Below are 20,386 nucleotides of genomic sequence, written 5' to 3'. Positions count from 1 at the left end.
CCAGGGAGGTTAACCATCTTTTCCAGGTTCATCTAGGTGGTGTCAGAGGCAGGATCGGAAGCTGGGTCTTCTTATTCTAAAGTCAATGTTCTCACCATTGCCCTACACTGCCTTAATCCTCCAAAGCATCTTCCTTTGGATACTTTTTCAGCCTAAGTAATAGGAACTGGTTTGATTTTTCATCTTTTCATGATCTCCAGAAGAGTGGATCAAGAGAACGAGTGCTGTCCACATCACCTGCCTTGCTCTGGATGGAGATGAGAACGAGGCATGACTGGTTTGGCCCACAAAATGACACTCGGGCCCATGCAGACACCATTGGAGTTATTTTCTAATCTTGTCTTTTGACAAGAGATTGTGGCTGGGACTAAAAAGGGGAGGGAGAGACCAAAAAGAAGGATCCTTTGTCCTCATGACCCTTATATGAGATTTTGTCTAGGCTAAAAGGCCAGAGAGGTCAAACTTCAGATGAAACATCCCACACTTTTAAGGGCAAGCTCAACTGTGTCTGAAGAGGCCAGCAAAGGTGACCCAGCTGTGAGAGCCCAGGCTGCATCTTCTCTGTCTGTAGCCACTCTTCAGAATTCTGGAGACACCAGTAGAGATCTGTGAAGTATCACTGGCTGAATTGGGGCCAATTATTACTGGGGCCATGGAAGAATTCCTGCAGGAAGGAGCTGACCCTGAAGTAAGAAAGATTCTCAAACAAGAGAGGCCAGATTTTTTTTTATCTCCCAGGGCAAGGGGTAGGCAATGGGGAGCTAAGGTTCTTGGGGAGTCTGAGGGGACAGACTTCCATTAGTTGGTCCAGTTCAAAGGTCAAGGGAGCCCTCCAGCTGCTAAGAGCACACAGTCAAGGGGAAGGGGCGGAGGAGCCATGTAGCTCATTGAGCAGTCGGTCTGGCTGAGCAGGTCCCCAAGATCACTCATGGGTCCCCAACACCACTCCCCAGATAAACTCGAGTTGTGCAGTGCCTCAACCATGAGGATTCCTTCTTGTCTTTCTTCTCTACTATTGTACTTAATGTTTATGTCCACGCTTTTGCCACCCCTGGACTTGAGGACTCACAAACATTCTAGGGATTTGGGAGATGTGCTCCTGATGGGGAAGTTTGATAGCTCAGTGGCTACAGAGTGCTGGGCCCACAGTCAGAAAGACTCCTCTCCATGAGTTCAAACCTGGTCTCAGACACTCTCTTCTAGCTATGTGACTCTGGGCACTGTTTGCCTTAGTTTCCTCATCTATGTAATGAACTGGAGAAGGAAATGGTCAACCACTCTAGTTAATTTTTTGCCCCCAAAACTCCAAATGAGGTCACAAAGAGTCAAATGTCACTGAAAACACCTAACATTCTTCTGGGATCAGGGAAAAATGTTTTGTGTCTACTGTTCTTGTTCTCTCATTTGAATAAATGTCTTTGCTAAAGAAATTATCCACTGGCTAATTTGTAAGAGGAAGGATTCTTGTGGGGGTTCAAGAACTGCTGTGAGGAAGCTAGCCACCCACAGGGATGCTTCTAGAATCACGGAAATAGCGGCAGCCAACCCCTTTGGGGTCCCGATTTACCAGCGCCAGTGTGGAGAGAGTGGTGTGGCCTAGCTGATGGAGGAACTGGGAGAGGATTCCTTTAGGAGCCGGACTCTGGAGGAGGAGATTCTTTTACAGGAATGAGGGACAGCATGTCCGAAGGCATGGAAGGAGGAGATGCAACAGTAAAGGGACTCTGCGGGACAGCTCCACGTACTGGAACGGAGGTTTGGCTCCTCAGCTTTTCTGGGTGATATACTGTTCTCCTCCCCCAACCCCGGAGTATCCAAAGGGTTCAGGCTGCCCTGCGCCTGTTCCCACAAGGCTGCTTGATTGCTCCGGGTGCCGAGGTCCTCCAGCTCCCAGCTTCCATTCTGAAGAGCCTCTTGGCTGCTTGGACGCTCGGGCAGGGTTTCCCTCGCCTCCCAGGAACTCAAGACTGATATGTTAGGCGGAGAACAAGTTTTCTGCAACTTGAGGTCTCAGGATGCATGCTCAAACTGGCCAGGGCCCTTGATGCCCCGTTCCAGGCTTCACACTGCCCAGCAGGGGTGCCCATGCAGCTCCTCCCGGTGGGTGTTGTCTCTCCGTGGTAGCCCCTCTTCTCTTACGCTCCCTCCTGGGTTTTGGGGTGGCGGCTTGCCCCCCCAGGCTCTGCCCTCTGACCCTCAGATGCCAGCTCCGGGAGCTGAGCTTCTCTCTGGGTGGGGTTCCGCTTCCGGCAAGGGCATGAGGAGTGGGGTCCCATGGAGGGCACGGCCTGGCCCTGGAGTCGGAGGACGTGGGTTCAAGTCCTGCTTCTGGATGCTTTGGCACCCACTCTCTGCCACCCCTTTGGGGTGTTCTGGGCGAAGATGTTGCCAGTGGCTTCTTTAGAGCATCTACGGATGAGGAAACTGAGGCAAGCCGGGGAGCCACGGCCCCCCGGGGCCCCAAGTGCCCAAGTGCAAACTGAGGAGGGGGGTGTGCACCCCGAATTGCAGCTAGGGAAGAGGGGGCGGCCCCGCCCCTCTGCCTCAGTTTCCCTACCCGTAAAGCGCCCGCTCCCCGCTCCCCGCCCCCCCCGGCCCCGGGCTCCCCGCCCCCCCCCCCCCCCGGGCTCCCCGCTCCCCGCTCCCCGCCCCCCCCCCGGCCCCGGGCTCCCCGCTCCCCGCCCCCCCCCCCGGCCCCGGGCCCGCCGCGCTCTTTTGGCCCCCGCCGCAGCCCGTAGCCGCCCGCCCCGCGACCCGGAAGTGGATTCTCCTTAGCAACCCGGAGCCGGAGCGGCGGCGGCGGAGTCGGGAGCGGCGGTGAGTGCGGCCGCGCCTCGGCCGGCCCGGGGGCCGCGGGAGGGTGCGGGCCCGGGGCCGGGGCCCCGCCGTGCCTCCGCGCCCCGGGCCCCGGCCCGCGGGCGCCCCCGCCCCCGCCGCCCGGACTCCGGGGGAGCGCGGGGCCCCGGGCCCTGCACGCATGCGCGCGGCCGGGGCGGGGGAGCGGCGGCGCGCGCTCTGCGCACGCGCACCCGGCCCGGCCCCCAGGCCCCGAGGAGCACGTGGGCCCCGCCCCCGCCTGGCGATGAGGAGGGAGGGGGCGGCGGCGGCGGCGCCGGGCTCCGGCTTGGGGGTGCCCTGCTCGGAGAGCCCTGCCCCTCTGCCCCATCTCCCAGCTGGACCACTGCCCCGGCCGCTGCCGAGCCTGGACTTTGCCCCCTCTCCTTCGCCGTCCTCCGGCTTCCGCCAAGCCCCAGCCAGCCTCTGCCCATCGCCTTCGGTGCCCTCGTGCCCGCCGCTTGCCATCCCGTTCCCCGCCTGTCCTAGGCTCATGCCTTTCTGTCCCCAGCACTTCCCAGAGTGCTTGGCCCTTATTAACACGTAATAAATGATGCCATTTGATTGGGATGAGGAGTGCGCCTTCGTCCCGCGCCGTGAGGTTTCCCGCCATTTACCTGAACCCCAAACCTGTGCGGATTGCGTAGCTTTCGGGACGACTTTGCAGAGGCCCAGGGCCCCGCCGCGGAGCCGGAGGTGGGGCGCTGGGAATCGGGGCCGTGCGGGTCAAGGCCCGGCTAGCCACTCTTGTAAGAAAGGCTTAAATCTTAATTCACGGGTTATTTCACAACGCTTACAGGCGACTTCACAAAAAACGTTTCCAAGTTCAGGTCTTTGGAGAAGCAATGAGATAGTGAGCTGCAACGGAAGAAGGCGGAGAGCTTGGGGAAACGGTGTTCCCCAGAGCGGCCGTCCGCTGGACAAGGGATGTAACTGCTTATTAAGCTTCAGGACGATGGCAGGAAGAGAGAATTAGACTAGTTTAGGGCTCTTTACCTGAGGGGTATTGCCTTTAGACCTCTTTTTTTCTTTTAGATACCTACATCAGGGCGGCTAGGTGGCATAGTGGCTAAAGCACCAGCCTTGGAGTCAGGAGGACCTGGGTTCAAATCCGGTCTCAGACACTTAATAATGACCTAGCTGTGTGGCCTTGGGCAAGCCACTTAACTCCGTTCGCCTTGCAAAAACCTAAAAAAAAATAGATAACCTGCATCCGTGTTACTTGATTTCCTTATTATTCTTTGTATTTTATTTTATGCATTTAAAAACTTACAGACTGCCAAAGGGATCTGGGATGCAAAAAAGGTTTGAGAACTCTGTACTAAGATGATCTGTAAAGTCCTTGCCAGCTGTGATGATCCAGTATCTGGGTCTCTCAAAACCTATTCACATCTTTCCTCCTCTGCCCTCATCACATTTTGAGGGAAGAGGTGGACAAGTGTTGCCCTTTCTCCTTTGGAGCAATTATCAGATCTTATACTGGTCCTCTTATTTTGTGTCATAAGTATTGTGTCCAGTATGGAGTGTAGGTCACTTGAGGAAAGAAAAACTCAGGTGACAGAGAAGGAGTGGGAGAGTCAGGGTAGAGGAAACAGAATCAAGAGGATGTCAACAGGATGACCTGTTGTGGACCCAGTGGCAGAGCTTATCTGGCTTCCCCCAGGGGGGTTCGATGACCTGTGCACTGGAGTGGTGAAGAAGGTTTGTGGGAGTGACCCCAGGCTGGTGTTCAGCGGTTCACATGTCAGCGGCCAGGCCAGTGAGCCAGTTAATGGTCTCTGGTTCCTTTTTTTTTTAAATTTTTTAAAAAATTTTTAAAAATTTATTTTTATTAAAGATATTATTTGAGTTTTACAATTTTTCCCCCAATCTTGCTTCCCTCCCCCACCCCATCCCACAGATAGCACTCTGTCAGTCTTTACTTTGTTTCCATGTTGTACCTTGATCCAAATTGGGTGTGAGGAGAGAGAAATCATATCCTTAAAGAAGAGAAGAGACGTCTAAGAGGTAACAAGATCAGACAATAAGATATGTTTTTTTTCTAAATTAAAGGGAATAGTCCTTGTACTTTGTTCAAACTCCACAGCTCCTTATCTGGGTACAGATGGCACTCTCCTTTGCAGACAGCCCAAAATTGTTCCCGATTGTTGCACTGATGGAATGAGCGAGTCCTTCAAGGTTGAACATCACTCCCATGTTGCTGTTAGGGTGTACAGTGTTTTTCTGGTTCTGCTCCTCTCACTCAGCATCAGTTCATGCAAATCCCTCCAGGCTTCCCTGAAATCCCGTCCTTCCTGGTTTCTAATACAATAGTGTTCCATGACATACATATACCACAGTTTGCTAAGTCATTCCCCAATTGAAGGACATTTACTAGATTTCCAATTCTTTGCCATCACAAACAGGGCTGCTATAAATATGTTTGTACAAGTAATGTTTTTACCCTTTTCCCTCATCTCTTCAGGGTATAGACCCAGTAGTGGTATTGCTGGGTCAAAGGGTAGGCACATTTTTGTTGCCCTTTGGGCATAGTTCCAAATAGCTCTCCAGAAGGGTTGGATGAGTTCACAGCTCCACCAACAGTGTAATAGTGTCCCAGATTTCCCACATCCCTTCCAACAATGATCATTATCCTTTCTGGTCATATTGGCCAATCTGAGAGGTGTGAGGTGGTACCTCAGAGAAGCTTTTTCATTTCTCTGATAATTAATGATTTAGAGCATTTTTTCATATGGCTATGGGTTGCTTTGATCTCCTCATCTGTAAATTGCCTTTGCATATCCTTTGACCATTTGTCAATTGGGGAATGGCTTTTTGTTTTAAAAATATGACTCAGTTCTCTGTATAGTTTAGAAATGAGTCCTTTGTCAGAATCATTAGTTGTAAAGATTGTTTCCCAATTTACTACATTTCTTTTGATCTTGATTACATTGGTTTTATCTGTGCAAAAGCTTTTTAATTTAATGTAATCGAAATCATCTAATTGGTTTTTGGTGATGTTCTCCAACTCTTCCTTAGTCATAAACTGTTTCCCTTTCCATAGAATCTGACGGGTAGACTAGTCCTTGATCTTCTAATTTGCTTATAGTATTGTTTTTTATGTCTATGTCCTGTAACGATTTGGATCTTATCTTGGTAAAGGGTGTGAGGTGTTGGTCTAATCTAAGTTTCTTCCATACTAACTTCCAATTATCCCAGCTTTTCATCAAAGAGGGAGTTTTTATTCCAATGGCCGGACTCTTTGGGTTTATCAAACAGCAGATTACTATAATCCTCTCCTGCTTTTATACCTAGTCTATTCTACTGGTCCACCACTCTATTTCTTGGCCAATATCAAACAGTTTTGATGACTGATGCTTTATAATATAATTTTAGATCAGGTAGTGCTAAGCCACCTTCGTTTGCACTTTCTTTCATTAAGCTCCTGGCAAGTCTTGACTTTTTATTTCTCCATATGAATTTACTTACAATTTTTTCTCATTAAAGTAATTTTTTTGAATTTTGATTGGTAGGGCACTAAACAGATAGTTTAGTTTTGGTAGAATTGTCATTTTTATTATATTAGCTCTACCTATCCATGAGCAGTTGATATTTGCCCAGTTATTTAAATCTGATTTAATTTGTGTGAGAAGTGTTTTATAATTGTTTTCAAAAAGATTCTGAGTCTGTCTTGGCAAATAGACTCCTCTGGTTCCTTTTCAGATGACTATGTCTATACTCACCTGTTCTATGGTGTATCACCTCATTAGAAAACTTCAGAAAGCCTGTAATAGCAGAGTGTCCTTGTACATGATGGGCTATAAACAATAGCTGCCTGTTGGGTTGAAAGTTCAGACTGCAAAGGAAAGTTAGGCCTGAGCCCAGGTGGGAAACCTGGGAAGATGGGTCACAAGAAAGACAAAGAAGAGGGTTAGGAAAGAGAGCCAGTTGGAAGGAAGAATCTGAGGATGTGGTGGTCTGAGAGGAAGGTCCCTGTTCAAGGTTTAGGGAGGTGGGAATAGGCGGCAAGCTGGAGATGGTGGAGACAAATATGTGAGGCCGACTTAAAGAGAACTTAGATCCTGGGACTTGATGAGGCCATAGGGATGGGAGACATGGAAGGCAGTTCCAGTGAGAGTGTGGGGACTGGATGGAGAGGAAGAGAAAGGAGGGCTAAGCTGCTAGATCACCAATTGCAGACATAGGGTCCTGTGGGGAGGGGAGATGATCCTGGCCTTAGGGAGGTGCAGGGGCAGGTGGGTCCTCCAGAAGGCATCAGAAGTTAAAGAGCTGGGACCTCTGGGAGAGGCTGTGGTGAGAAATGCTGACTGGAGAGTCCTTGTATGGAAGCTGATGTCACATTGCTTAATTGTCAGTAAACAGTAAGCATTTAAATAGGGCCTCATGTGCCAGGCACTGGGGTACACCCAAAGGACACACAAAAAGGGCAGGCCTGTCCTCTGGGAACTCAACCCCAAAGGAGGAGACAATAAGCCATTCCACACAGATGAATGAGCTCTGGACAGTGCATGAAGGAAGCCTTTAATGGAGGGAAGGCGCTGGAATGAAGAGCACTTGGGAAAGGTGAGATTTTAGCTGAAACTTGGGAAACCAGGGAAGCCTGGAGTCCTTGCTGAATGTCCCAAGGGGGAAGAACAGTTAGAGAAAATGCCTGAGCCAAGAGATGGGGTCTTGTTCCGAGACCAGCCTGGAAGCCAGTAGCTGTCACTGGATCCAGGAGGACAAGGAGGGGAAAAAGGTGTAGGAAGACTGGGGAGGGTCTGTGGCTGCAGCTGGGTGAGGAAAGTCAGACATGAGAAGTGGGGGGAGGGGGACCCTGGGGTCCTTTTCAGGGAAGAGAGGTATTGCCTCCTAGCAGGAGGGGTCCAGTCAGAGTGGTTATGGAATTTTCTCCAGTTTTGTGTAGTCACATGGCTAGGAATGAAGGCGGAGGATAGTGGGAGAGATCCAGGACGGAAGGAAGCTTGGCTAGATGACAAGGGACTGGAGTCTAATGAGAAGGCAGTGTAGACACGGGGTCAAACTGGGGAATGGAGCGGAGTGGTTGGTGCAGGAACGGTGGTCTGGGAGAGAATGGAGAAGACATCTTTTCTACTTATGGGAATAGGAGAAGGGGTCCAAGGGCAGGTCATGGGAGGTGCCCATTTAGTGAGTGGAAGATGGAGCAGTTTTGAATTAGACTGTAGGAGAAGCTAAAGAGAACCGTGTCATATAAACCAAGGTAGGGGGGTGGGGGGAGGTGGCCCGTGACCAAATGCTTTGGAAAGGTCAGTTGGCAGAAGTCACATGGCAGTGGATGACCTTTGAGAGAACAGATTAGTCAAGTGGTGCAGAGAGAAGACAAGATTAGAGAGGGGAGCTGAGTTGGGGGGGGTGTGAAGCAGTGGAGGCAGGAGTGAGGACCCCAAGAAGAACTGATGAGTCTGGGTGTGATTAATGTGATTTTGTGAATGTGTGGCCAAGTGTGACTGTAGGAGTTTGTGATGGAGTAAGGGGAAAGGATCGTGAAATTATGAAGTGGGCACATCTGGTTTTTTGAGTTCTCCACAATAGGAGCGGGCAGCAGGCACATTAATAAGCCCAGAGGGCAGGGGGCAAAAATGACCAAGAGAAAGAGACAAGCGGGGAAAGGCGGGATGCCCGGCAGAGGAGGGGCCAGGCTTGCCACTCATGGAACTGGGATCAGAGCTAGGAGCTGATGGAGAGGGCTAGTGTTTTCTGTATTTGTGCATGCATGCATTATGTGGCGGAGGCCCCCAAACCTTGGTGGCGGTGCCTCGGGGGCTTGCCTCGACCTCTCACCTCACATGTTACCAGGACGTGCTTTTTGGTTAATCCATGGTCTTGACCTCTGAAGATCCCATCCAGCTTCATTCTGGCTGTTGCTCTCCCACACTGCCACTTGCAAACTCACTCCACTGACTAAATTGAGGGGGGGGGGTCAGGGGTGAAGGCAAGGAGGGGAGGGCTGGCTGGTGACTGGGGGGGGCTGCTCCCCAGTTCAGACGGCCAGGTTCTTGCTTGTGTCTTCTGACAGGGCCTCAGTGGCTGCCCAGCTGGGCTGCCCAAGGCAGACTCCTCCTTCTGCAGAGACCCATCTTGTCCCGGGGGACCACCCTTGGCTGCAGGGGAAGGACTTTGCCCACTTCCTGGCAAACCCTTGCCTAGGCCAAACTGGGGAGGCTGGCATGTTGGGGGTGTGTCCAGAGGGCCTGTTGGGCAGCTGGAGCAGAGCCGTAAGGCTCAGCTGGGGTGCGGGAGCTGCTGGACATTGGGAGCAGGCATTTTGTTCAGTCATTTTCAAGGATGTCCCACTCTTCATCACCCTCTTTGGGATTTTCTTGGCAAAGATACTAGGTGATTGGCCATTTTCCTTCTCCAGCTCATTTTATAGATGAGGGATGTTGTGACTCATCCAGGGTCACACAGCTAGTAGTGTCTGCGGCTGGTTTTGAACTCGGGAAGATGAGCCTTCCTGACTCCGTGCCCAGCCAGCACTCACTTCTGGATGTGTGGTTGAGTCAGGATAATTGTCCAGGGTGGAAGGTTAGTAGAGAGAAGATGGGGAAAGGCCAGTGGAGAAGAGGGAATTCAAGTTACAGAGTCAAGACTGGGCAGGTTAGAACAGAATTCAGGGAAAACAGCCCAGTTGTCAAATGGAGGCTAAATGAGGAGGTCAGTGACGGGGGAGGGAAGGAGAGGACGCCCATCAGCGCCTCTATCTGCCTCTGTTAACTTGACTGTTCCCCTGCTTCCTTTCATCTGGACACTGGCACATTGCAGGTCTCAAAAGATGCAGGTTAGCAGGGATTACAGTGAGCATTTACAAAGCCCTTGAAGGTTTTCAAAGTGCTTTGTTCCCCCAACAGCCCTGGGAGATGGGTGATGGAATCATTCCCATTTTACGGATGGGGATATTGAGGCCGATGGCAGTCAATTGAGCTGCCTCTGTTCCAAAGCCAGGCTGGCTAGGAAGCCGGGTCTTCCTGACCTCGAGGATTCAACACGCAACCTTCTGCCTGACCTCTGAAGTCCTCCACGATCTGACCTGCACTTACCTTTTGAGGCTTGGTTCATGTCCATTCTCTGTTCCGGTCACGCTGGCCTGCTAGTGGCATTCTGGCTTCTCCCTTGTGCTGGCTGGGCCGCTGCCTGGCCTCCCTCTCTCCTCCTCTGTTGGACTCCCAGGAGCCCGAACTTCCCTCAGACCGGCCTTGCTGGTTCAGCCCAATGGTGAACCCTCCTTCCTTCCTGAAGTGACCTTGCAGTGCTTTGTATATCCTGGCTCCTTTACCCCGGGCGTCCTCCTCCCCCACGGAAGGGTAGAGGCTGTTTGGAGTTTGTTTTCAGCTCCCTGGCATCTGGCAGAGACCTAGTATGGTGCTTAATAAATGCTTGGTTCATTGAAGTTCAGAGGTCAGAATCTTGAAGTGGAGCTTGGTGTGGCAGCGGGGGCCGTGCCCTGATGGCCCTGGTGGGGAATGGCCACAGAGTAGGGGGGAGAGGACCTCCTTGTGGATCCTGAGGTCTCCTTCTGGGGAGGGGGGCTGATGATGACAGGCAGAGAGTGAAAGGAAGGTTCTGAATCGGGCGCTCAAGTCAGAGCATGGTGAGAGTGTCTGGGAAGAGGGACAAGGATCAGGAGAAGTTGGTGGGAAAGAACTCAAAGAAGGACGACACTGGGAAGCAGGGAGGGGAGTGAGGCCCTTCCAGTTAGAGGGAAGAAGCCTTGGGAGAAAGGAAGGGGAAGGCACGTAAGATGAGGAGCCTGAAGATGAAGGTAGATCTGTGTCCAGTGGAATGCACTGGGGAGGATGGGCCTCCGGGGCCACTGGGGCCTGGTGGGCTGCAGGAATGGGCTAACGAGGCTGAGAATTTGGGTCTGCTGATGGGTCAGATTGGTAGAAATTAGGAGAGTAGAAAATTGGTGGTAAGCAGGAGTGGGGAGGCCCAGAGGAAGGGGAGGAGGCCCCGAGCAGCTGGGGCTTGGAGGTCCTTCTAGAATGTTGATGTGGACCAATGGGAAGTGGTCCTTACAAGGAAGAACCTTGCAACAGCTCTAGTCCCCCAAGTGAAACAGGCTCCCTTGGGAGGCCCTGGAGAGTTTAAGCAGGATGTGGCTTAGAGTGAGGCCTGTGGGATTTTGGTATTATCTTCATGGTTGGCTTTAATAACATTGAATTTTCCTTCTTATGTGGAATCTGATGGTTCTCCTTGGTGACTCTCTATGCATGTATACAAAGAGCAAAAATGTCTGTGTTCACCTGTAAATGGGGAGACATATGTGTCTGTGTGTCCCTTCTGAAAACTGGTAGGTGAGCCCAGTCTATGTACAAAGAAAATCTTATTTTTAAGCCTTGAAAAGAACCCATCTAAAAATGCTTTTATTGAGTTGTCATAGTAAAGAGTGATTTTAAAATTCATTTTAAGCAGTGAATTGCCCTGGGGTTCTTTTAAACTCTACTCATTCCAAATAGATCTCATTCTCTTTTTCTCAAACTCATTCCTTCTCCAGACTTATTTATCTTCCTTCAGGCACTGCCATCCTTTTAGTCACCCAGGTTTGCATTTTTGAGTCCAGTTCTTCCCTCTTCCTCCAATCCAACAAGGGAGCTCTTCAGTCTTCTCGATGGCCACCCTCCTAGTTAGACAGGTGCTGTCTCTCATCGGGACCCTTGCAACAGCTTCTTAATCTTCTTGCCCTCTTTTCTCTGCTGATTTCTTCATTGAGCTGCCAAAATACTCTCCTGGTCCATTGGACTTCCTTGCTCAAGCTTTTCCCTGCTTGGGGTGGCTGAATTCTCTCCCAATGGGCATCCAGGCTTATCCCTTGACTCTCCTCTGTATGCTCACTTGCAATCCCCCAAATTCAGGCTTCTATCCTCAGATTGCCCAGAGACTTGGGTGGGAACCCCCAACTCCTACATGTGCCCCATGGCACATCACAAGCCTCTTTGAGCCTCAATTTTCTCATTTGTAAAATGGGACAATACCTATAATACCAACATCACCAGGAATATCAAACTTTTTGCAAACAGAACTCAATTTAAATATCAGTTCTCAGTCTTAGAGACAAAACTGAGAGGTGACAGATTCTGTACGGAAGAACCATAGCAGTTCCATCAGCTTGTGTAGGGCATCTTTGCAGCCTGTTTGATAGGAGGCAATGCTGGAGTGGTTTGCCATTTTCTTCTCCAGGTCATTTGACAAATGAGGAAACTGAGGCAGATTGAGTTAAGTGACTTGCCTAGAGTCCCTCACACAGCTAGGAAGTGTCTGAGGTTGAATTTGAACTCAGATCCTGTTGACTCCAGATCTTACACTTTATCCACTGCTCCACCTAGCTGCTCTTTTGCAAACTTGAGAAAAGTGGCTCTTATTTTTCAGTGTAAAATTATCTTCCTTTCTCTTCCCCACCAAGGCTCATCCCTTGCAACAAAGAATAAAAAAAAAAGCAAAAGTAAGTAGCCCAGCAGTATAGTTTTATGGTGTATGCAGTGGTCCACACCAGTAGCCCCTCACCTCTGCAGAGGATGGGGGAGGGAGGGGCATTTTCTCATCTTTTCTTGGTACCAAACTTGGACATTATTTGTGGTATCCCTTAGGAATTAGTGTATAAAGGACCTGACTTGGCATTTGCCTTGTTCAGGGTATGTGTCTGACTGTGGGATCCTTGGCTCAAACAGTAGGGAATCATCTCCATTTTCAGATGAGGAGAGTTAGGTTCCCAGTGACTTGTCAGGATGACAGGGATGAGCCCCAAGGATGTGAGATGTGATGAGGGCTCCAAGGCTAGTTGTCAGCCCTAGTGTCTCTCATTGCGTTTCCATTTCATTTCTCTGTCAATTTCGGATGAATTTTTTGAAGTCGTCCTTGGAGACGTTAACTCAGTATTGTTGTCGGGCCCCTCATGGACAGAAGCACAGTGGAGCATGCTGGGGAAAGGTGCTGAGTTTGGCTCAGCTTCCTGCTGTCTGGCGGATGGAGGCAACGTTTTTTTTCTCTTGGGCTAGTCTTGGGCTGGAATGTGAAGTGAGATGTTCTGTGCTCTTCGTTCCAGAGGGTTCTCCATCTGCATCCATCATCCACTGTGCTAATTAAAAACTGGTCCAAATTTAGGCAGGACCCCTGGAAGAAGAAGCCAGAGCTTGGCTCTATACTTCAAATAAACATTTATTAAACACCTGCCGTTTGCCTGTGCTACCAAGACAGAGGTTCCCAGAGGGAGCCACTTATTGATGATGACTGTTGCACCGCCCAGGGCCTAGGATGGAGTCTTTGGTAGTAATACCCTTCCAGAGCCCTTCAAACCCTTCATGAGTGTTCATTAGGACCAGTCACTGAACCACTTCCAAATCCACTGAACTCAGGCTCCACATTTCTCTCCTTTTTCCACAAGAAAAGCACAAGCTACTTTATCCATTAATTTACTAAACCTAGGCCAGTTCTAGCTACAGCAGTCTGTTTTACCCTATCAAAAAAATCGAAATGAACTTGAGTCTGGCATGGCTTATTCACTAGGAAACCTTGCTGACTTTCTGTGATACCTTTAGTTTTGACATTGCTTAGGTTTCTTCCTGGCTATTCTCAGTTTCAGACAACCATCCCTCATAACAAAACAAAGGAAAAGAAGAGAATAAAAGATTTAGCAGAATTGACTGAACAGTTTCCAAATCATTCATTCTGGGTTGGTGCCACACCCTTGACCTCGATTCTATAGGAGAGTCAGGGGAGGATCCTTCTCCTGTCTCCTCTTTGAAGCCAAGCTTGTCCTTGAACATTCTTGGATCTTAAGATCTAAGTTTGTTAATGACTGCCCTGTAAATTCATGTCTGTCTCTAGATAACTCCCAACTTTGTTCTTCATAAGAATTCATTTTTCTTCATCATGGTTTTACTCTGTAGAGTTTCTTTCTGGATTGATTGTCCCCTTTGGAATTTTAGTCCCTGGTACCTTATCTATTAATAGATCTCTACTCTATTCTCCTAAAATCAAGGGTACTGCCAAATTAGGCCCTTTTCCCCCAAATTTGGTGGAGTGATGACTTTTCAAGTTTCCTATTTCCTCACAGCAATCTATTCCCTCTTGTTGGTGATAATCAGGTCCAGTCTGGTGTTTCCCCAAGTCTCCTCCATTCTGACTGGCCCTCTTGGCTTTTTTAAAGTCTCTGCTAAAATCCCCCCTTCTCCAGGGAGCCTTTTCCAACTCCTCTTCATTCTAGCCCTTCCTCTTTTATTTCCTTTTTATTCTATCTATATTTGCTTGTCTCCGCTCTTGGATTAGAGAGGTTCTAATCTAAAAGTCTTTGACATTTTTTTTTTATTCCTGGTGCTTAGCACAGTGACCTGATTGAATCATTGCATAGCCCAGAGTCCACTTCAGACTACTCCACAGAGAAGGGTGCCCAGTAGGTAGGGTGCTGGATGCTCCCTTGTCACACAGTTTTACCGACTTCCTCTGTGTGGGAGCGTCCTCATTTCTACAACAGGGGTCATACCGGCACCTGCCTCTCAAGGTGGGTTAAGGATATTAGATGCAGACCTCCAAGAACCCGCTTACTATTTTATTCTAGTAACAATATTATTTCTGTGTCAGTAAATAAACAATTGTTAAGCACCTACTTTATGCTAAAACCTGGGTTTACAAAAAGAGACAAAAGACACAGTCTTTTGGAGCTTGCAGTCAAATGGGGAGGACAAGGTGCCGCATAAGAGGCCATAAAAGGCCAGATTCTTCAGTGGAGTATGACTTTTCAAGTTTCCCATTTCCCCCATAGCAATCCTTTTCCCCTTGTTGATGGTAATCATGTCCAGCCCAGTATTTTCCCCCATGTCTGGAAGGCTCTCCAGATATGAAAGATAAATAAGAAATAATGAACAGAGCTAAGACTGGAAAGGTGTATTTATGTCTGGGTTCGATTATATAAATGGTTTTAAATGCCAAATGGAGGGTTTTATATTTGATCCAGGAAGTGATAGAGAGCCTTTGGTGTTTATGGGGGAGATGATAAGACTGGACTTGTGCTTCAGGAAAATCACTTTGGTGGAAGATGAATTGGAGTCGGGAGAGACTCGAGGCAGAAAGACCCCTTGAGCCTGCTGAGCTATTGTAATAATTCAAGTGTGAGGTGATGAGGGCTTGCACTAGGATAAAGGCAGTGACAGAAGAGAGGGAGGGATGTTGCGAAAGAACAACTGACAGACCTGGGCCATAGATGTAATATGTGTGAGAGATTGAGGAGTTCAGAATGACTTTTAAGTTGTGAGTCTAGGGGACTGGAGAGGATAGTGGTGCCTCTAAAGAAATAGGGAAAGTGGGTGGGGTAGGGAAAGCAGGGGGAAAGAGAATGAGTTTGATTTGGGACATATCTTTAAGGATATCCTAATATCCTTACCCACCTTGTTCATTTTGGGATGTCTTAAAGGAAGTTGGAAATGAATTTGGAGGTGAATAGATTGGGGAAGGATGGGTAGATTTGAGAATCATCAGCATAGAGTTGGTAATTAAATCCATGGTAGCAGATGAGATCACCAAGTGAAATGGTATAGGGGAAAAAGAGAAGAGGGCCCAGACCAGACCTCTTGAGAAACAGACACTTTTAGAGGGTATGATCTCGATGAGGATCCAGCAAAGAAGAGGTGTGGTCAGAGAGGTAGGAGGACAATCAAGAGTGATATCCCCCAAACTTAGAGCGTATCAAGGAGATGAGAGTGACTAATAGTGTCAAAGGCTTCAGGGAGGTCAAGGAGAATGAGGAATGAGAATAGGTTTTTGAATTTGGCAACTAAGAGATCATACATAGATCACTATGGAGAGAGCGGTTTGGATTGAATGATGTGGTCAGAAGCCAGATTCACTCCGACCTTCACCCTGATCCTCTGTTGCATTTCTTCCGTATTTTAGTTCCTAGTTTCCTTAAATATATTTACTTCATTTGGAGCTCCGGTCTCCTCAGTGTTGATGTGGACTGGTGCTGATTCAACAGCTTCTTATCCTGAATGGTCATTGGCCACTTTCTCTTGTAAGCTCTCCATAGGGTTCCATCAACTGTAAGAGGGGGGAATTTGGGGGGATCTCTTGACATTGAGTAAGTAGTAGAGAAAGCCCGTGGGCTATCAGTTTCCTCTTGCTCTTGATATGTGAATGACTCACTTCCATCTCCTTTGTCTAATATCTTTTCTGCCACGTAACTTGAATACTTTTTTGTTGGAATATTCTACAGCTTATTTAAACTTACCAGTTGTCTTTTACAGCTCATTAAAGCTTGCTGTTTTCTTTTCATTGCTCTTTGGTTCACCTTTACCTTTAATTCTTTAAAAAAATTTAGAGAGAAGTTTTCTTTATGATTAAAAAATTATATATTTTTGATAGTTTTAGTTTTATTTTGTTTACACTTTCCCCTTGATTAATTGATTAATATTTATTGTTACTTTCCTAGGTCTTTCTTTCCTGGGGAATTACAATTTAGATTTCTAGATTGTAAAGATTGTAATTTGGGCAAACCAAATCAAGCCATTTTCCTTATCTGACCACGTGTGCCGTAGTATATATCTGCCAAAAGGCGGGAGGAGTCTCTTGTTACTCTTCTAGACTTGAAATGGGTCATTGCATTATGGGGAGATTTCAGAACTTTCCAGATTGATGTTCTTTATGTTCTTGTGGGTTGTTGTTCTCTTAGTTCCTACAGGGTTTTCCAAGTTTTCTCTGAATCTTTATATATTTTATTTCTTATGTCATAATAATATTCTGTTACATTTCTGTACCACAATTTCTTTAGCTATTTCCTGATTGCCGAGTATCTAGTTTGTTTCCAGTTTTTTTTTAAAACCACAAAAATTGCTACCATAAGTGTTTTATTAATTGCATTTTCTCCTCAAGTTTTGACCACTTGGGAGTTTATTTCTAGTTGTGGTATCTCTGGATAAAAGCATATATAGAACTTAGTGACCTTTCTAATACGGTTCTAAGTTGTGTTCCAGACCAGCTGACCAGTTCATAGCTCCACCAGTCGTGCACTCCTGGCTCTAACTTCTTGCATCTCCTCTAACATTTATCATTTTTATCTTTATATTGACTTTACCATTCTGATAGTAAGAGATGAAACCTTTGTTAAATTGCATTTCTTTCAAAATTAGGTTTTGGAGCATTCTTTTATGTGATTGTTGATGTTTGCCTTTTGTGTTTTGAGGAGTGCCTGTTCATATCATTTGATCATTTGTTTATTGGGGAATAGTTCTAATATGGAACTTGCATCCTTCAGTTTGGAAAAATCTTAGCATTAAGTAGGACCTTTGGTTTTAGGGAGAAACTTGTGGGCATTGTAGTGTATCAGTCCCAGTCCTCCTATTTCAGTTTAGGTCCCCTCACTGCCCATTTGCAGTTTTTTCTTAAGAGACCCAGTTTCCATTCACCTGACATCACACATGGGACAATGGGCATTTTTGACCCATTTGCCTTTTTCCTATGTGAATTTTTGTGAATTGGAGAATTAGTCTGAATTCTTGAGGGACAATAGAACTTACTGAGGAGGTTTTGAAGTCACTGCAGGCAGCAAAGAATACGAGATCCCCCAGGGTTTACTGTTGGTTGGCTAAAAATTACATCTGATTTGGTGGTGCAAAGTCTACCTTAAATTATGCTTCCATAATGTCTGTGCTAAAATAATTTATAATTTCTTAAAAGATGCTAGAAAACTTTAGCTTCTCTCCATCAAGTCCTGTTCATGAGCTTCTGGCAGACTGTTGGGGGGTGGGGGAGATGTGACGTATCTTGGTAGGGAGTTTTCCTGTCTAGTATTGGACCCTTGTCCCAGGTAGGTGGTAGACATCTCTATGGTTCTTATCAGGTTAAATGCAGCCTCTGTATATCTCAGTAGGAGGTCCCCAAATCATAACTGGTCTGAGTGTGTCCTTCCTCTACTCCAGAGCTTCCTGTTGCCTCCAGGATAAAACGCAGACTTTCCCTTCCTTGGCCCCAGCCTCCCTTTTCAGACTGATTTTATTGAACTCCTCTTCCCCATTCTCAACTCCATTCACATCAGCCTCCTGGTCAGTATTGACCCTGTGTGCTCCCTTACATATCCACCTCTGGACCTGGGCATGGGCTGGCCCAAAGCCTGTTGTGTGCTCCCTCTCAAGCCCCCAGTTCCCTTCAAAGCTCAGTTTAAGTACCATTTCCTTGAAAAAACCTTTCCCAATTCCCACTTCTACTCCTCCAAGCTCTCAAAATATCATTTGGTATTTATTGTGTGATTATGTAAAATATAGGACCTGAATTTTCTGTCTCTGAATATGTCATATTCTTCTCTTCAAGAACAGGGATTGTCTCACTTTTGTCCTTAAGTAGACTTGAACCCAGTGTCCTCATTCCAAGACTGATGGTCTTTATGCTGTGCCATGCTGCTTCTCATATATCATATACTGAGTAATTTCTTTAGCTGTTAATTTTGTATGAACTTTGTTCTTAAGGTTTGATTGGCCTTTATATCACTTGGTAGATAGGATAAGCAGTTGCTTGTGCCATAGAGGGAACAGTTTAGGATTCAACTTGTTCTTTTTTTTTGGTTCTCCTCTCCTCTGCTCTCTTCCTCCTTTCCAGCCTTTCTCCCTTCCTCTTACCCTCCTTTTCTTCCTCCTCCCCTCTCTCCCCAAGGAGTACTTCATTCATTCTGCCAACTTGGTTAGTGGAAAGACAATTTATAAACCCTTGAACCTGCTTTTCTAAGAAGGCAATCAGCCTGTCACTTGGTTTAGTCACTTGGTTAGGGCAAAAAATATGAATTTTGCATCCTACATATGGGTCAGGGAAAAGTTATCCTTGCTTCCTATTCTTGGATGTAAAGGTCCTCTGGCTGGAAGCCCCCCTGGATCCAGATTGCTATGGTAAATTCTCAGATATAAATAAGGAAGGCAATTCATTGCAAAGGATAGATTTGAGATCAAACTTAGGACTAGTAGTTTGTCATTAGCTAATAAGGATTTAAATATTACACTTTGAGTTTCAGGGTGTTTTTTTTTTCCCATAGTCAGATGATAAACCATGGGCTACAGTCCATAATTTGATCATATTTCACTTCAAAGGTTAATCCAGTGACATCCTACAAGAAATTTCATGTTACATTTCTTATAGTTAATGCTCTAAGAAGTCCAAAGCAACCTTTGACTGAAGTATTGTAAAAATCTAAAGAAATCACACTTATTTTAAAATATAATATATCTGTTAGAAGTTTGACTAGATTGTTTAGAATTCCTATTCTATTCTGATGACATATTCACTTTATTACTCTTATGTGCTAAAAGTAATTTCTGTTTTCTGTTTGCATCACTTTAAAGTTTGGGCCTATTCCTTGGAGTATGGATCATCTGGGATACATCCGAAGTGGAGTGAGAGATAGCACCAATAAACTTGCCGTCCCTCAGAAGAACGCCTATGCTCGACTGGTCCAGCAACACCGCAGTGGCCGCTTCCGTTCCTATTTAAATCATGTTGCTCAGAAGATGCAGATGGAGGAGATGGGCTTGACCGATGCTGGCTTGGATGCAGACCTGCCTGTGAAAAGGGGGATGATGCGAGAGACCATGATGAGAAATGGGCTGAACATGCGTGGCCCTTCACCAAATAAAGCCTCACTGGCAGAAGACCCTGACCGCGTGGGGGTGGAGATGTCTCCTGATGACCGTCCTGAAGCCTTCAGGAAAGCCCCAGTTTTGACTTGTTCAGAAGTGCGCCAGTTGGGCACTGGAGAGCTGGAAGAGGCCTGTGGTCTCCATCCTGGAGAGGGGAGCTCAGAGGTGGAGAGTCTTAGCCGTGGTTTGAGCAACTGTAGATTAACGCGAAGCCCGAGGCCAGGCCACACCATTCAGAAGGCCGGAGGCTCTCAAGAGAAGGATGTGCCCGAGACTGGACAGAACAAACTACCGAAAAGCAAATGTGCTTTGAATGTGGAAAGAGTGCGGGAAGTCTCTGCAGCTGAGCATCAGCCCCCCCTGGACTCACAGTCATGGAATTCTGGGAAAGCTGGGCCTCTTCCTTCTGATCAGCTGCCAGGTGAGCTCTCTGTTGGGGGGTTTATCAGCTTATCAGCTTCATTCTGGTGCACTGGTGGAGTGATGGAGCTCTTCTTGGTACTCCCCAGATAGGATGTCCAATTTATTTCCCACCTGTGAAGTGCCGACAGGCAGCCACACCAATGCTGGGTTGGCAGTACCTTTCAGGGGATCACAGGGTACCTGGCAGGTTCATTCTCTCAGGGTCCTTTGTGCTGAGGGAGGCTAATTGGGGAATTTGAATGGTTGAATTTGGAATGGACAAGTTTACCAGATTGTTGGGTACTAGCATCAAAAAATGAATTTTTTTTGTCACTTGGGTCAATATGATGAAATCCAAGACTTCCATCCTCTTAGAAACATGCACCTTAAATTATTGCTGCATCTCTGTGATTCTCTACTGGGTTGTCTGGGTGGTAAAAATCTGTTCTCCCTAGTCAGGGGAATACAAGGGAGTTGCCCAAGGACTAGTTTGTTGGGGAGTAGTCTCTCACAGGAATAGAAAT

At 47.4% G+C, this 20,386-nt stretch overlaps 1 protein-coding gene across 6 annotated transcripts in view; it reads left to right on the top strand.

Annotated features, from left to right (window-relative positions):
- The first annotated feature begins 2,748 nt into the window (after window positions 1-2,748).
- The window catches only part of DIS3L2 (DIS3 like 3'-5' exoribonuclease 2), a 348,067-nt gene continuing 330,429 nt past the window's right edge, over window positions 2,749-20,386 (top strand). For 2 of the 6 annotated variants that reach the window (XM_074189653.1, XM_074189652.1), the window contains exons 1-2: window positions 6,344-7,398; window positions 19,167-19,881. In XM_074189653.1, the coding sequence (XP_074045754.1) occupies window positions 7,360-7,398; window positions 19,167-19,881 (754 nt within the window). In that variant the 5' untranslated portion in view covers window positions 6,344-7,359. Of the gene's footprint in view, window positions 2,818-3,046; window positions 3,532-6,343; window positions 7,399-19,166; window positions 19,882-20,386 lie in introns of those variants that run through there. The other 4 variants (XM_074189654.1, XM_074189656.1, XM_074189658.1 and 1 more) reach the window with 4 other exon arrangements.

The sequence above is a fragment of the Macrotis lagotis genome, chromosome 5, assembly GCF_037893015.1.
Source record: "Macrotis lagotis isolate mMagLag1 chromosome 5, bilby.v1.9.chrom.fasta, whole genome shotgun sequence".
Taxonomy (NCBI): domain Eukaryota; kingdom Metazoa; phylum Chordata; class Mammalia; order Peramelemorphia; family Peramelidae; genus Macrotis; species Macrotis lagotis.
Note: the sequence above shows the minus strand (reverse complement) of the source record. Positions and strands in the feature narration are given on the sequence as shown.